The following is a 15,484-nucleotide window of genomic DNA, read 5'->3' on the forward strand; positions in this document are numbered from 1 at the left end:
TACTTAACCCCGATTGCTTAAAAAAAAAAAAAAAAAGAAAAGAAAAACAACTAAGGAAGGACTTAAAAAGTCTCATCAGTGTCATTGACCAGCCATCATCTCAGAGGATTGATGATGAAACTTGCTTCCTACCTCCCAGCAAGGAAGGGTTAGGCTCAAGGTGCAGAATAAGGCATAAAGTTTTGGACAGAGCCAGTGTGGAAATGCTGGCTGACAATGCATATTATGAGGGCTTTTTTATTTCTTTTAAAAACAATTTCTATGTGGCAGTGAGAGTTGTGGTAGGGATAGGGTAGCCACAAAAGATAAACTTTTTTTAAATGCAAAGAAGAGAACAGAAGGAAAGCCATAAGGATGCAATCAACAGCATTTATTGTTTACTACGTGCCAGGCATTGAAGAAAGGCTAAAATATTAGTCTTTGCCCTCTAGGAATTTACATTTCATTAGGGGAGACAACATGTAAATAATTAGATACGTAAAAGATACAGAGTAAATGGAAGATAACCTTAGAAGGAGAGGGTCTAGCTCTTGAGGGGACCAGGAAAGGCCTTCTGCAGAAAGGGATGTTTGAGCTCAATCTTGAAGGAGCTTGGGTTTTCCTAAGAGGTGGAAGTGAAGAGCAGAACTTTCTAGGCATGAGGGACAAGTACATAGGAGATGAATGAAAAGTTGTATTTGAGGGATAGCAAGTAGGCCAGAATGGCTGGAGCAGAGAGTTCTTAAAGGGAGGTAAAATGTAAGCACACTTGAAAGGTAGGAAAGGGCCAGGTTGTGAAGAGCTTTCAATGCCCAAAAAGTATTGTTAATTTTTTATATAAATATAGATATATATACACACACACACATATATATACATATATGGATATACGTATGTGTATATCTAATCACTTTGGCAGCTCTCAGGCATGTGACCGAGATGGCTTCTTGGCCTTTGGGGATTCTTTTTAGTTACTGCTTTAAACTTTGCAAAGAAACAGTGATTGGATAAATCACCATTTTATTGTCTATTTCCCATTTTTTTGGAGTTGACTGTTTTAATAGATTAGATTGGAACTGCCATCATTGCACCATTATTTTCTCATTTTTATCCTTCATTCTGATTTTGGTTTTAATGTTTTACAATATTCAGTACTTGGCAATATTCAGCACTTTCTGACTGTGTTCTTGAAGAAAATATTCATAATATGGATTAGTCAGGAGCTTCATGCCTCTGCAGGTCTTTGGCTTCTCTTATTTCTTAATCACAAACAATGTTTTCCAGCACATTGCACCATCTTCTTAAGTGCCCACTATAGTATTGAAGTCACTCAGTACCCAGGTAAAAGTTGACTTAAGTTTTTAAGATCTTGTCAAGTTCTTTAAAATTTGTCTTCATCTTCTGAAGTGAATATTGGTATATAAGCTGTAATTTTTTTCATAGTAATCTGTTTGCCTTTGCTTTAAAAAAAAGTTTACTGATGCCTTTTCTTTTTTAGTTACAAATATTCTTACAAATATATTCTTAAAAGTCAGCAAATCAAAACAACATAATGATTGTGCTTGACACCAAAACAGCATTCCACACTCATAGTCCCCCCCCCACCCCCACCCCTTCAACCAAAAAAGGGTGGTGCATTTTCTTATCTCTTCTGCAGGGCCAGGCTTTCCCTTGTCTTACATACTGAGATCAACTCCTCCAACTCCATTATTTTCCTTTTGAGGAGAATCCTTTTGGCTGCAGCTTGATGACAACTTCTGGTTTCATTTATAGTTATGATGTCAGCATGAAACTGGTTCATTCTATCTCATAGACTTTCTTCTAATTGGTCTCTGGACAAGGACGACACAGTTTTTAGAGTACCGACAATTAAATTAATTTCTGTAGCCAGTCTAAGGACTGTTTCTCAGTGTCCTATGCCCCCTATTTTTCCCATTCCGTTACTATCACCATAGAACTATAAAAGGTCCATATGGTGCATACTGAGAGGCTTTTGTGTGCTGAGCCATTTCATGGGTCTCCATTTCCAGAAAATTCATTACCTGGTGGTCTACTTTCTAGTGTGTTGAGCCTTTCCATACTTAGCTAGCCTTTTCCCTCGAAAACATACACAGTCTTCATTCATGAGGACAAACGAAGATAAATAATATTGCTGTCTTTGTTTTCAAATACACAGCTACTCTGTGACTGAGATCAGTATACAATCAATAGTCCCTACTTTGCCTTTTCTGAAGGCTGTACTGTGGCTGACGTCTGCAGCTGCTATTTGCAGAGCATGGTGTCTTTGTGGCTCTTCTTCTCCTAACACTTAGACTTTGTGGTGTAGCCTCTGTTCAAAATCTTTGCTCAAGAAAAACTGTCTCGAACTTGACCAATTTGCTTTGGATCCGAGAACCAGCATAGACCTTTAGGAGCCAGCTTCCACGAAAAAATCAGCGAAAGGCTGGTGGTAAGGTTGGGGGAAAGAGACAGCAGATTGCCATGCTGAATTTGAGCCTGCCAGGTCCAGACCCAAATGTGAATCAATCAAGAAGTCTCTAAGTCTTTCCTCAGGAAAGACTTTTAAAAAGCTGAACGGAGTTGATTTGGGTTTCTTGTACTGTATATTGGAGATAGGGAGGGCCAGCACTCTGCCTAGGGTACAAATTGGTCCTTTCTTCAGTCAATCTCTTTTTCCATTTAAATGTGCATGGAGTAATGCTCAAGATTTAACTGTTGAAGACACACCTTAGAAGCTTGAAGATTCCCCAAGTGAATCCCTACTTCTGTCGGGACTGAATGTTGTTCTGTGAACTTCTTTTTACCTTAAGAGATGAATGAGCACAAGCAAGAAACACTCTTGTTGCATTAGAAATTCTGGGTGCCCGGGGTTGACCCAAGGTTTTGGATTGGTGTTAGCTGTGCATTGATGGGTCTGTTTTAGTTGTAACCCAGTAGCTCCTGGTTATATAACTTGTTTGCAATTTTATTTTCATGTTTTAAGGAGTTCTGCTAGAAGTTATGCTTTACCAGCTTACTCTGCAATAGCTACTTGAGTAACTACTTCTAGGCCATTTCACTTGCCCTGTCCAGTGAAATTATACTGTGATGAGCACCACTAAAATAATAGTAGACTAGTTAGATACATAATTCTAGAAAGATTTTTTAAAATTCAGAACATAAACACAAAAAAAGTCAATATACCAAGTATAATGGAAAGAGAAATGTGAAATCATAAATCTCTATTATGTATAGCTTACTTTAAAAAACCCTACATAATAAAATCAACATGTTACTTTCAAAGCTGTCCTATGTATCTTTTTTTCATCTGAACAGCCTTCTTTGCATTTTTCAAAATGCTTCAATGACATTCTTTTTCTTTTCTTTTTTAAAAATCAAACTAAATTTAGAAAGAACTTTTTTGAAAAACTCAAGTACAGGTATAAATATAATAAAACCCATTACAGTACTGATTGGCTCCCAACAAGAGTAATTAAGCCTGGTAGTTTATACTGTATTATAGTAAAAAAAAAATCACCCCCTACTGTGATTGGAGGACATGATTTAATTTAAATTATTTCAGTAGCAAGCTCTAGTGGAAGCAATGGTTTGGAGGGAAGAAATAGCATATTGCCATAGGGACTTTTCTCTTATCTTTATGTCTAAGCCCCAAGACCCCCAAAAAGAGCTATAAAGAAAATTTTTTGTAGACATTAAGAATAATTAAGCGAACCACTTTGGCCTTGTTCAGAAGTGAATTTGACTGATTCTTGCTACTTAGTGTTCATATAATTTGTAGTTGATATACGTGAAACTGATCAAAAAGCTGTATTAATGAAATATGATACTAGAATGCAGTAGTCTTGACAGGTCTTGGCACGGTTGATGGGTGGGTACCAGGTGGAAAAGCACTTTGGCAACATTAACCAGCATATTAATGCAGTCTGATGTGATGTGCAATGTTCCACACACCCATTTTTCCTTACCTCTGCCTGAAAGGGAGGGAAGTATATTTTCTTGGTCATTTTAATTATACAAATTTTACAGCATTCAGTCTCGATTTTATTTTTTTGTTTTGTTTTTTTCATTTAACACATTGTTATTATTTTTGTGTGTATTGTTTTGATCATTTTGTTAGCTTTATTCACTCAGCTTTAGTTCATGTCAGTCTTCCCTTCCTTCTTTGAATTCTCTGGATTCATAGTTCCTTTTGGTTCAGTAATATTGCACTACGTTCATATATCACATTTTGTTTAGCCATTTTTTGATTGATAGCTCATCTATTTTGTTTCCAGTTCTTTGCTGCTATGAATATTTTGGGATATATCTTTCTGGCTTTACCTTGGAATATATGCCTAAGAGTGGGATCTCTAGGTGAAGGGATATGGAACATTTTAGTTGTATTTTTAGCTATTATTCCAAATTAGCCTGTTGGATTGTATTAACTCCTGCATACAACAAGACTGAGAAGAAGAATGGAAGAGTTTGATAAATTCTGTGAATTACATCAAACCCATTTTAGAAAAGTTTTTTTAAAAATTCAAGCATGAGTATAAATAGTAGAACCATTATAGTGCTAACGTTCCCCAACAAGAATAAGCTTGGTATTTTAGGTGTTTAGGAGAGAAACACCACCTACTGTGTCTGGAGGATGGTGATTTAATTCAGATTATTTAAGGAAAAAGCTAGTGGAAGCAGTGACTGAGTAGAAAGAAATTGCGCATTGCCATAGGGACTTTGCTCTTATCCTTATGTCCAAACCCAAATTAGGATAAAAAGGTTTGTGTTTTTTTTCCTTTGGTTTTGGTTTTTTGGGATTTTTTTTACTTCCTAGAATGTGTATGCTTCAGAGAAACCTGGCTTCCTATGGCTTTCAGTACCTTTAGACCAGGTCCTGTTGTGCTGTAGCAGTGCCCAGGAGACTGGTCAGTGTGTGTGTTTTACAAATTGAGTGAATACACCTAGCACAATGAGTAAGCGGACTATGCTGGCTTTCTAAAACCTTTAGATTAGCAGAATTGTTGGATTCTAAGTGCCGTAGGTCAGGGGTGGTCATGTGAAGGAAAAAAGGAGGGATTGTTGTTGGTTTTGTAAATGATCTCTCTCAGTGTCTCTTTTCAGTTGAATGGGTCATTTTAAGTACTGCTAGGATCATCCTTGCTTATAGAGCTAGGGAATCGAACACTATAATTTGAATTTCAAAGGAAAATCTTTCTTCTCCCATTTGATAAGTTCTAAATTAGAACCAATTGCCAGCCAAATTTAGCAGGCATATGAAGCTTTAGATCCCTGAATGGTCTTTTTTCATTTATGTAAGTCAGAAATGTCTGCCTAGACTCTTAGGAGTGTGCCAAATTTTAGCCTATGGGAATCATTTTCTGCTGCCTGGGAAACTTTCCTTTGAATAAAAGCATGATTGTCCATCTTAATCCCAGTAATGCTGCCCCACATCAGAGCTCTTGCTGAAAATGTTGCCTCTATAGGTAGCGTGCTTCATCACTCCATTTCATCAGTCGCTAGAATTGTGGTTGATCAGAGACAGAGAGGTAATGGCTTTAATATGCAGAATGAGATATATGCTATTTGACATGGCTGACCTGGAAATTTGTTTTACTTTATTATGCATATTTCTTACAAGGAGCTTGCTTTTCATTCTTTCCAACCCTTTGCACAAGGATTTGGGAAAAGGGAGGAAGAGAACACAAATCCTTTTTAATTGGGAAAAAAATTAAATTAAACATCTAGACCAGTTGTGGCAAAAGAAGACCAATCTCTTTTGTCCTCAAGTCCTTACTCTGTTCCTCCAGATCCTTGAACTTGAACTTGTTGGAGTAGAGTGATTTAGTGGCAACTTGACTCTTTTTGTGTTCTTTCCCTTGCCCCAGTGACTATTATGCATGGTCAGGTGGGTAATTTGGATCAGTGGTCAGTTGACTAGGATTCCTTGCTGTCCCCCAAGACTGGTTAGAGTCATCCTGAGGATTTCATCTGTATTTCATCTGTCTAAACTGATTATTACCAGTGTGGTATTTGTTTTTACTTTCCATTTAATCCCTTCTTTGGGCTTATTTTTCTGTTACAGGATCCTGTTATGCCCTAACATACAATACAAATATTGATCAAGACAATACTGTTGCCCTGTTACCCAATGGTAATATTCTTTTTATTCCTAATAATACCAGACTATTGAATATGGCTTACTTTCCTTTAGTTCATAGGAAACCTGCTTATGTTTATAGAATGTTTCTCATGATTTAATGTATAGGAAAACTAATTTTGTCCCTGGACAAGGACACTTATGAAGAAATTGGACTTCAAGGTCGCCCGTCTCAGTACTCAGGAAGAAAAGTCATGAGATACAGTAAGTATTTATACAAAATTCATTGTTTTTTTCCCCATATACAGAAGTTTGGATGGAATTCACATGGAATATTGAATATATTTTTAGAAAGAGTTTTGCTGAAATGCTTTTTTCCCTATCTTTTTTATACCTTTAATAGAAGGGATGCCTTGATGAGTAAGGAGAAAGGGGAAAGATATATTCGGAAATGGATAGGATGTAAAAGGAAAAGACATCAACCAATAAATAAAGATTCCATTATTTTTTAACAAGTCAGAAGTGATTTTAGGCTTAAATAGAAATCCCTGTGTCAGTCCTCTTGTTTCAGGAAGATGAGGATTTATTTGGAGTGGTTTTGCCCTAAAAATTCCCAATATAAGTAGACATAGTTGGCCTACAACAAAAAGCAATGAATGGTGATATCCTAAATTTTATCAATTAAGATATTTATAAAGCACTCTGCAAATCTTAAAACTATATAAAAATGCTGGCTATCATTTTATTGTGGTTATCATCATCATCATTATTAGGATTTCTTAACTTTTTCTGTTGAGGTGGTATTTTGGAATTCCCCCAGAGGGAGTGAAGTTGCTGACAGGGATAGTGGATGAGAGGGTTGCTGGCCAGGCTGCCTTCCACAGTAGGAATCTTCTGAATTGTGTGAGAGTTGGGTATTTTCATAGCAAAAGCCTTGGAGGTCAGTTGGAAAAAGGCTTTGAGGTATACTAGTAGAACGTGATTAATCTGTTGGAAACTGTTGTCTTAAATTGTTGCCTAAGCAGAGAATGAAGGAAAAAATGTGTTTCTTGTTTTCAGTGTTAGAAATACAGTTCCTCAGGGGCTTCTAGGTGACAGTGAATAGAGTACCAGCTCTGGAATCAGGAGGACCTGAGTTAAAATCAGGCCTCAGACGCTTAACATTTACTAGCTGTGTGACCTTGGGCAAGTCACTTAACCCCAATTGCCCTGCCTTCCTCCCTCCAAAAAACCAAAAACGAAATACAGTTCCTCAATAAATTTTGCTTTTGTAGGCAAAAGGAACACAAAAATAATTTTGCTAGGTTTTAGGAAGCTCTACTGATAAGTAGGTAAAATGATAAATGCTTTTTGGTAACTTCACTTTTAGCATAAAATTTCTTTGTGTGGTATGTCATGGGATATAAATAATACACTGTTTTATTTTTTTCTTTTTGAATTTTTCAAGTTATTACCCTTGATTTGATGGATTCGTCCTTCAGTCCTGAGTCCAAGAAGTATAAAAGAGCGTCTTGGGCCTTGAATGAAAAGAAACCACTGAAATTCAATTTCCTTCTGGCTTGGCATCATGAAGGTATTGGGAATTCCTTGTGTGATGATATTGTGAAGTTAAAATTGAACTGATAAATTGAAGGGAGTCAGCCAAACATTGCATGGTGGCTCAGTTCTGTGGAGGCCACGTTGGATTTCCCACAGCTCTACATCCATGGTGAGGAGCAGAAATAGCTGGTGCTGTTGCCACTCGTGTCGCAGTTAGCTTTTCTAGTTAAGAGCTGTGCTGCCCGTTGTTCAGTATGACTGTGTGTGGGCTAGGCATTTGGATAGTCTGGGCTGATAGGTTTCATGAACTGTGGTCAGAGTCAAATTCTAGAAGACTCAAGTAATTCTCTGAGTCCTTGGATAGGAAGCAGTTTCCTCTGTTTCTGCCTTGCATGTCTGTATGGTATAAAATATTCCAATCTACAGCCAGTCTTTGCTCCTGGAAGACTCTGTAGGTTCCTTTTCATTGAATCAAGTAGTCAAATCATTGCAGGAAATTTCCCTTTCTTCATCCTGGTTAAAAACCAGCAATGCCTGAGCTCTAGAAAGAGGGAAGGGGCAGCATCAGCCTGACAGGTAGGCAAAGCTTCTTTGATAGGTTCCTGTTTCCCGTTTCCTAACATTCCTTTTGTTATGTTGTCATTGGACTGTCCAAACTACCCTGCACTTCATCACTCCCTTTAATATTTTCTTTCCTCTTCATTATAGGCCACATGCTATACAAAGTGCTCTTTCCTCTCCAGAAATGAACCTCGTTGGTGTGTCTCAGCTAGGAAAGCATTCTAATTAAATGTATCTCTACTACACTATCAATAGCAGCCCCAACCTTTTCCACTGTCCTCCCAGTGCCTTCTAAGGAACTTCTTTTTTTTTTTTTTTTTTTAAAGCAATTGGGGTTACATAATTTGCTCAAGATTACACGGCCAGTTATTTCTGGGTGTGGTGCTAAGTATCTGAGCCCGGATTTGATCCCCAGGTCATCCCGACACTGGGGCTGGTGATCTTACTTACTGAGCCACCTGGCCACCCCTTCTAAGGAACTTCTAATGGGAGGAATTTCAGGTAATTATGTAGGGGGATATTTTTGGATCAGGAACTTTCCATAAATTTCACTGAGCAGACTACCTCCCTCAATGTGAAGCTGTCACCTACACACCAGAGGGAGGACCAGAAAGGATCTCTCTTCATCCTGAGCCCTCTCCCTCTAGCTCCTGCAAAGGATTCCTGAGACTATTATACTGGGCAGGTGAGACAGGGGACCTTCCTGCCTTCCCAGCCAGGAATACCCAAGGTCCACAAATCTGAGAGTAGTGGGGGGGCCCCAGAGGTCACCCAGTCCAACCTGTGTTTGGCAGGGACTCCTATGATGTCCCTGATAAGTAGTTATGCAGTTACTATGTGAAAATGTCTGGTGATGAACTCACTGCCTTCCAGAACATTTCATTCCACTTCTGTGCTGTTCACTTTTAGTTTTGTTTTCTTCCTCTGAAGCAGAGTCTGTGTTTATAACTTCCACATATGACTGAATAGATTTTTCTTCTTCAGTCCAAGAAATGTTCTTCTGGCTCCATTGACTGTCTGAAGTAATTTGGTCCAGAGGCAATAAAGACCTTTGGATGTAGAGACATAGGACTTGGGTTTGCACCTTGACTCCTGCTCACTACCTCGGGCCTCGAGGGGTTGAGGTTCAGTCTCTAAAGTTTCTTTTAGCTCTAACGAGCACACTCTTCATATTCTTCTGCACTTCATAGCTTCTCCTCTGAGAATGCATTCCTGTGTGTTAGTATCTGAATACTGATTTTATGGGGTGTACTTTGAAATGTTTAAGAGAGGGTGCTAATGAAAAATGCAGGTGGCCAGAAAGCCCCAAGGTGAAGACCATGGAAGTCCTAGGGAAGGGAACAGTGGGGTACTAATCACTATGGCTACAGTGCCCAGATATGGACAGTCCAGGTCCAGAGGCTCTGAGGTCCATAACTGTCTTGAGATACCACATAGGACCCTAAAGGTCCAGTGATGCAAACCTCAGAGATTGGGGAGGGGAGAGGAGATGCCGATGGTTCTACCCCATGAGATGGAAGTGGTCAGCTTAGGAACCCCAGGGACCCAGGAGAGACCATGCGAGGTCAGAAATACAGCTGGGGGTGGGGGTGGAGTGGGGAGCAGGACTGGAGCCTAGCCCTGGCACAAAGCCTTAATTCAAGAACTACAGCTAGATAGACGAGTAAATCAAAGCACTGACCAGTATTAAAAATTATTGCACATTTAGCAATCTCCTAAAAGAAGGAGCAGATAAGTTTGTAACAATAGCAAGCAAAGACTCAAAGGAAAAAAATCTGTTTTCTCCAAGGAACACATGGATGCCTAAAATAAACATAATAAATGAACTAAAAGCTCTAGAGGAAAAATTGAAAAGAGAAAGTTGCTTAGAATAGAAACTTGGCAAACCTTACTATAGTAATGAACTCCCTGAAAACTGGAATAGACCAATGTGATGATCAGCCATGTTTCCAGAGGTTTTGGGCTGAAGGTGCAGAAAAAGACATTATTCATATTTGCTCAGGGCCACCATGTGGATTCATTTTGCTTTATTGTGCTTAGTTGTTATGAGGATTTTTTTTCTCATTTTTTAATTGAAAGTGAGGAGAGATTTCACCCTGATGATCCAAGAAAGCAAGGTGTAGTGCCAGTTCAATATTTACAGCACTGAATTTGACTATAAATATTCCCATATAGTGCTTGATCACAAAATATAACAGATTCTCCATATAGAGGACAGAACCAAAGCATTTATTTAGACACCAGGAAACCAAATCCATCAAAGCAACATAAGTTAATGTACCACAATGTAGCAGAGAGCCATGCTATTTTTTAACCTTCCCACGAACCAACATAAGATCAATATTTACTCACAAATTTCTCTATCTCCTTGCCTGAGCTCCTCTCTCTCTCTGACCATCTCTGACTCCCAGCTTCCTGTGGCTCTGTTCTACCCTTCAGCAAACTCCTCCCACCACAGGCTCCATGTGACTACATTCAGCCTATTAGGGGGCAGAGTTTACTTTCAAAGCAAGGGAAGTCTTCAAATGCCCCCCTAGGCCCATTACACAGGGGTAGAAGAGGCATTTTTAAAAGCACAGGAGAGAACAGAAGGAAGTGCAGTCACTAGGACAGTTCTGAAAATCCTGTGGAATTGATTTCCTTTTTTTTTTTTTTTTTGTAAAAAGCAAGTAGTATGAAAGGATGTTTTATGGCTTCATATACAACCTTTGTATTCTGTATATATATAGGAATGTTCTTTTTTGTGTTTTAATTCAGAACTAAAATATAAAAAAGTTTTAGAACTTAAAATTCTCATACACTATGCCTTGCCACCTCTGTTGGAGATCTTGCATATAGTACTTGATTAATAAATATTTGTTGAATTATGGTCTGCTTAGTCTTTGATTTTCAAGGCCATTTGTTTGAGTAAGGATTTCAGTTTTTATTAGAACCAGCCACAAAACCTGGTTTCCTATTTTAAAATGTAAGTCTTATGGAATGAAAGTACTTTAATGTGACCTCTCTTCTAATCAAGCTCTTATGTTCCTAAACAAAAGGCTTTGATGTGCTAGATACGTTCATCCAGCATCCTCAGAGTTCCTAGTTTGGGGGCTGTAATGGGAATGGAAATTTGAAGCTCTTCTCTGCCCCTTAATAGACCTAGGGGGAGAGTTTGAAGACCTCCCCTGCTTTGAAAATATACTCTGCCCCCTAATAGGCTGAATGTAATCACACGGAGCCTGTGGTGGGAGGAGTTTGCTGAAGGGAAGCAGAGCCCACAGGAAGCTGGGAGACAGAGCAAGACTAGACAGTGGGAGAAAGAATGCTTATTAAGGAGATAGAGAGGTTTGTGAGGAAATATTGATCTTGTATTGGTTTGTGGGAAGGCTGAAGGATGCTGTGGCTCTCAGCGTTATTATGGCTTCTAAATATCTTTGGTACTATGATGGAATCGGCTTACTGGTTTTGGGATTTGGGTTTCTGCTGTGTGAACAAATGCTTCAGTTCTGTCCTCTATCTGGAGAGTTTGGAATATTTTGTAATCTAACGTCATGTGATGCTTATAGTCACAGTCTTTATCGTGGTTGTGGGCTCTGCAAATATCTCATTGGTGCTACAGGGGCCTGTGGGGAATGGCATGTTTTTTGTATGTTTCCAAACATGATTTTGGAACTATGAGGTAAAGACAAGATAGGAAAAACTCCCATCCCTAGCTTGGCATGCATTTTCCCAACTCTTCAAAAGTGTGCTAGTCCAGTGTGAAAGTGATACCGATTGATCTGTGGTTTAGGACTGTTCATCTTATTCTACAGAACAGCCTTTCACTTTACCCATCCATTCAGGCTCTTATTTTTAGGTGCTTGGGTGTGGGGAGGCAAGCTATTATTTTCATAATTAAGTTATGTATAACTCAGTGACTCTCCAGTGTTATTGATTTTAAGTGCCAGTTTACATGAAAAAAAAAAAGCCTCATCATTTGTGTTCCTTCTCTCTGTTTTCTTTACAGATAACCTTGAGACCTATCTTTTTCTATGACAGTGCTCTATATCTGAATTATTAATTTTATTTCACTCAATTAAAATTGCTATATTAAGCACATAGTTGGCTTATTCAGCTTGGCACACAACATCAGCTGGATTTAAAACTATGCTTCATTTCCAGGGAAAATGGGAAGGAAGAAGATCAATTTTCTGGAGCCCAGCATGGGGCTGCTGAGTAAGACCATAATGGTTTTAAATACAGGCCTTGTAACATCTTTCAGCCTTGCTCTTCAGACCTTCTCTCCGTCATTCAAAGGCACCAAGAGGACTGTTTCAGTGGGTTGTTGTACTGAGTGATTTTAAATTTGCTTTTTTCTAAACAATGATGTGTGCTGTGTTTAAGGTGCGGAAGACTCAACAGTGATGTCATACTTTTCCAAATACCAAATTCGGGAGCATCAGCCAAAAATAGCATTGAGCACATTGCAAGACCTTCAGTGTCCATTACTACAGAGTGGAGAACTTGAGGGAAAGCCTGCAGAGTCATGCAGTGCACCAGAACTCTTTGACTGGCTTGGTGCTGTCTTCAATAATGTGGAACTGTAGGTATCAAGGATGGCTGTGATCTTATGTGGGACCAGCTCTTAAAAAACAAAGATGACACAAAACTGCTCTCATTCCACTGAATGATTGTATAGCAGATGCAAATGTATAGTTTATGTTTCTCTCTTTTTTTTGGTTTTGTGGCAGAAATAATCAGTCATTCAGTTTTGTATCAACCTATTGCTGTCCTCAGCCAAGTATATTGGTGGATAAAGCTTGTTTGTGCACAATCACTGGCTTCATAGTGTCTGAGAAGATATGCCTGTTACTGGAACAGCTGTGGTGAGAAAAATCTCGTTTGTCTATCTATGCAGATGTATTGTTTTAATGATCTCTTCTAGACCTTAAATCTTATTGTTTAAAATTGGGGAGTTCCCTCACAAATGCCTTTCTTTCTTTCTTGGTCTCCTGGGATAGTGATGTTGTCATCTTAAGTGGTATTCTAGAATGATTATTAGAAGTAACTGTGATGAAATAGCTTGTTTCTTTTTGGAAAAGAAAGCATAAAAATGTTGGAAGCAAACTGTTTGTTTTTTTTTTTTTTTTAAGTAAATTTCTTTCCATGACTCATCCATTTGCTGCTGTTTACCTTAAACTGGTAATTACACTCTGTATTCCAATATATGTTACTCTGCCATAGTATGGAGTACTTTATTAAAATAATTGTTCATTTGATATTAATAGAGATGAAAATTCATTGTGTACCTACCATATTAGGTACCATATAAAACAGACTCATTATTCTTTTAGATAATGTTAGCAGACTCAAATCACCTGTTATTAGTGTTATCCATTCAGTGAGCACTTATCCAGTACCTACTCTGCTATGTGTTGTGCTAGGCACTGGGGTTACAAGGCTACAGAAAGCACAGCTTCTGCTCTCTGGAGTTCACAGCGAAGAAGAGACCTGCTAACTCAGGTGCCAGTTCAATCTAGTGGACCTGCTTCAGCTTAGTCTTTAATTTGTCAAGACAGATTCCCATAATTTTTCTTTTAAACTTTAAACATTTATGGAGTTTGTCTTTTGCATTTTCACTCCTATATAATTTCTATTCTCTCACTCATGTTAGCATAGTACTTTAATTCCCCATAATAGAATTGTGAAAACACTTAAAGGTGGAGCAATGCCTTCTCATTGTTCCAATTAAAGAAGTCTGTGTAAACATAGCAACAGTGGAGTCTAAATGCCCAGGGAGGGAAATGATTACTGTGCACTTTACAGATGGCTCATTGGTAAATGAATTTCTGACTGAGTATCAGGGTAACAATTGGAGTATATTTTATGTGTATTATATCCATTTATGTTTGTTATATTTAAAGAAGACAGCAGGAGTTTAATGAGCATCTTCTTAGTGCTGTAATCTGAAGTTAACATTTTGACTTCTTTGATTAGAACATCACTGATTATTCTACGTGGGCAAATAGGATTTTTCAGATGTTCTTATTCCTTCTTACCCCATTTTAACTAAAGCTTTTTTTTCTCTATTCTCTCTTTTAGTCATTATTTTGATGACCCAAAGTTAACTCCTTGGGTCACCTTATCTGTCCAGGGATTTGCAGACAGCCCTGTGTCATGGAGAGAAAATGAACATGGATTTCGAAAAGGGGGAGAACACTTGTACAACTTTGTTATTTTCAGCAATCAGGACTACTGGCTTCAAATGGCTGTGGGGGCCAATGATGACTGTCCACCATGAGAATAAATAAAGCTGCCTGTGATTTTTTTTTCTGGTAGACTTTGGAAGCTTTCATTACAAGGAAGTTGCATTTTTAGGATGTTTATATAATATGTTTGTTTGTTTTTTGTAATACCAAGACTAATTTTCTGTTTTGGGATGTTGTTTGCTGTGGTGACCAGAAATTTTTTTCCACAACCTTTTCCTTTTTGTTTTTTTTTTTAGAGGGGCAATTGGGGTTAAGTGACTTGCCCAAGGTCACATAGGGCTAGTAAGTGTTAAGTGTCTGAGGCCAGATTTGAACTCAGGTTCTCCTGATTGCAGGGACAGTGCTCTATTCACTGGGCCACCCCGCTGCCCCTCCACAACCTTTTTCTGCTCATTTCACAGAGTTTTGGGGTAACCTAATGGAGTAATTGCCAGTGACTTTGCATTTTTTATAAAAACCAATGCTATTATTGCTTATCTGCAACTGCAAGGCAGACCAGGCCAAGACTGGGAGCTGCATAGGGCCAGACCAAGGGCTGCATAGCACAGTGAACCAGCGAAGTCCTGTAGCTTAGAAAGGACCAGGTCTGTGGTTTTTTTGTGTGAACTAAGAAACTGAAAGGACAGGCTAGAGAAAGCAGGAACGCAGCAGGATTCTGAGGGAGTGGGCGAGGGTCAGTATCCAAAATTTGTATTTAACTGGAGGGAGCAGACAAGAAGCACCAATGAGAAGATCTACTTTAGACACACTGTATGGTTGTGATTGATGATCCAGTGATTAAGGCGAATTCCCTTTTGATTCAGTTCAAAATGGCCCATTGGGTTTGAGTTGGCAGATAACCACTAGAGATGAGATTTTTTTTCTGCAGTTTCCAAAGTAGTCAGTACTAATTACAGCAGAAGACTAGATTCATCCAGTGTAGTGGTTCTTAACCCAGGAGCCATGAATTTGTTAAAAAAAAAAAATTTTTTTGATAACAATATTTCAGTATACCTGATTTCCTTTATAAACTTATACATTTAATGCATTTTAACAGTATTTTATTTTTTTTCCCCAATTACATCAAGACAATTTTTAGCATTCGTTTACAATATTTTCA

General features: G+C 38.4%; 1 protein-coding gene across 4 annotated transcripts in view; it reads left to right on the forward strand.

Moving 5' to 3' along the window:
• Positions 1-14,454, forward strand: part of RPP40 (ribonuclease P/MRP subunit p40) — a 25,014-nt gene extending 10,560 nt beyond the window's left edge. For 3 of the 4 annotated variants that reach the window (XM_069103551.1, XM_069103552.1, XM_069103554.1), the window contains exons 3-8: positions 6,041-6,109; positions 6,224-6,319; positions 7,503-7,628; positions 12,521-12,719; positions 12,868-13,002; positions 14,219-14,454. In XM_069103551.1, the coding sequence (XP_068959652.1) occupies positions 6,041-6,109; positions 6,224-6,319; positions 7,503-7,628; positions 12,521-12,719; positions 12,868-13,002; positions 14,219-14,417 (824 nt within the window). In that variant the 3' untranslated portion in view covers positions 14,418-14,454. The remainder of the gene's footprint in view (positions 1-6,040; positions 6,110-6,223; positions 6,320-7,502; positions 7,629-12,520; positions 12,720-12,867; positions 13,003-14,218) is intronic. The other variant, XM_069103553.1, reaches the window with a different exon arrangement.
• The last annotated feature ends 1,030 nt before the right edge of the window (positions 14,455-15,484 follow it).

Source organism: Petaurus breviceps, unplaced genomic scaffold (genome assembly GCF_028583685.1).
Source record: "Petaurus breviceps papuanus isolate PSGF00001 unplaced genomic scaffold, PetGlider_PUasm1.0 582, whole genome shotgun sequence".
NCBI classification, from domain to species: domain Eukaryota; kingdom Metazoa; phylum Chordata; class Mammalia; order Diprotodontia; family Petauridae; genus Petaurus; species Petaurus breviceps.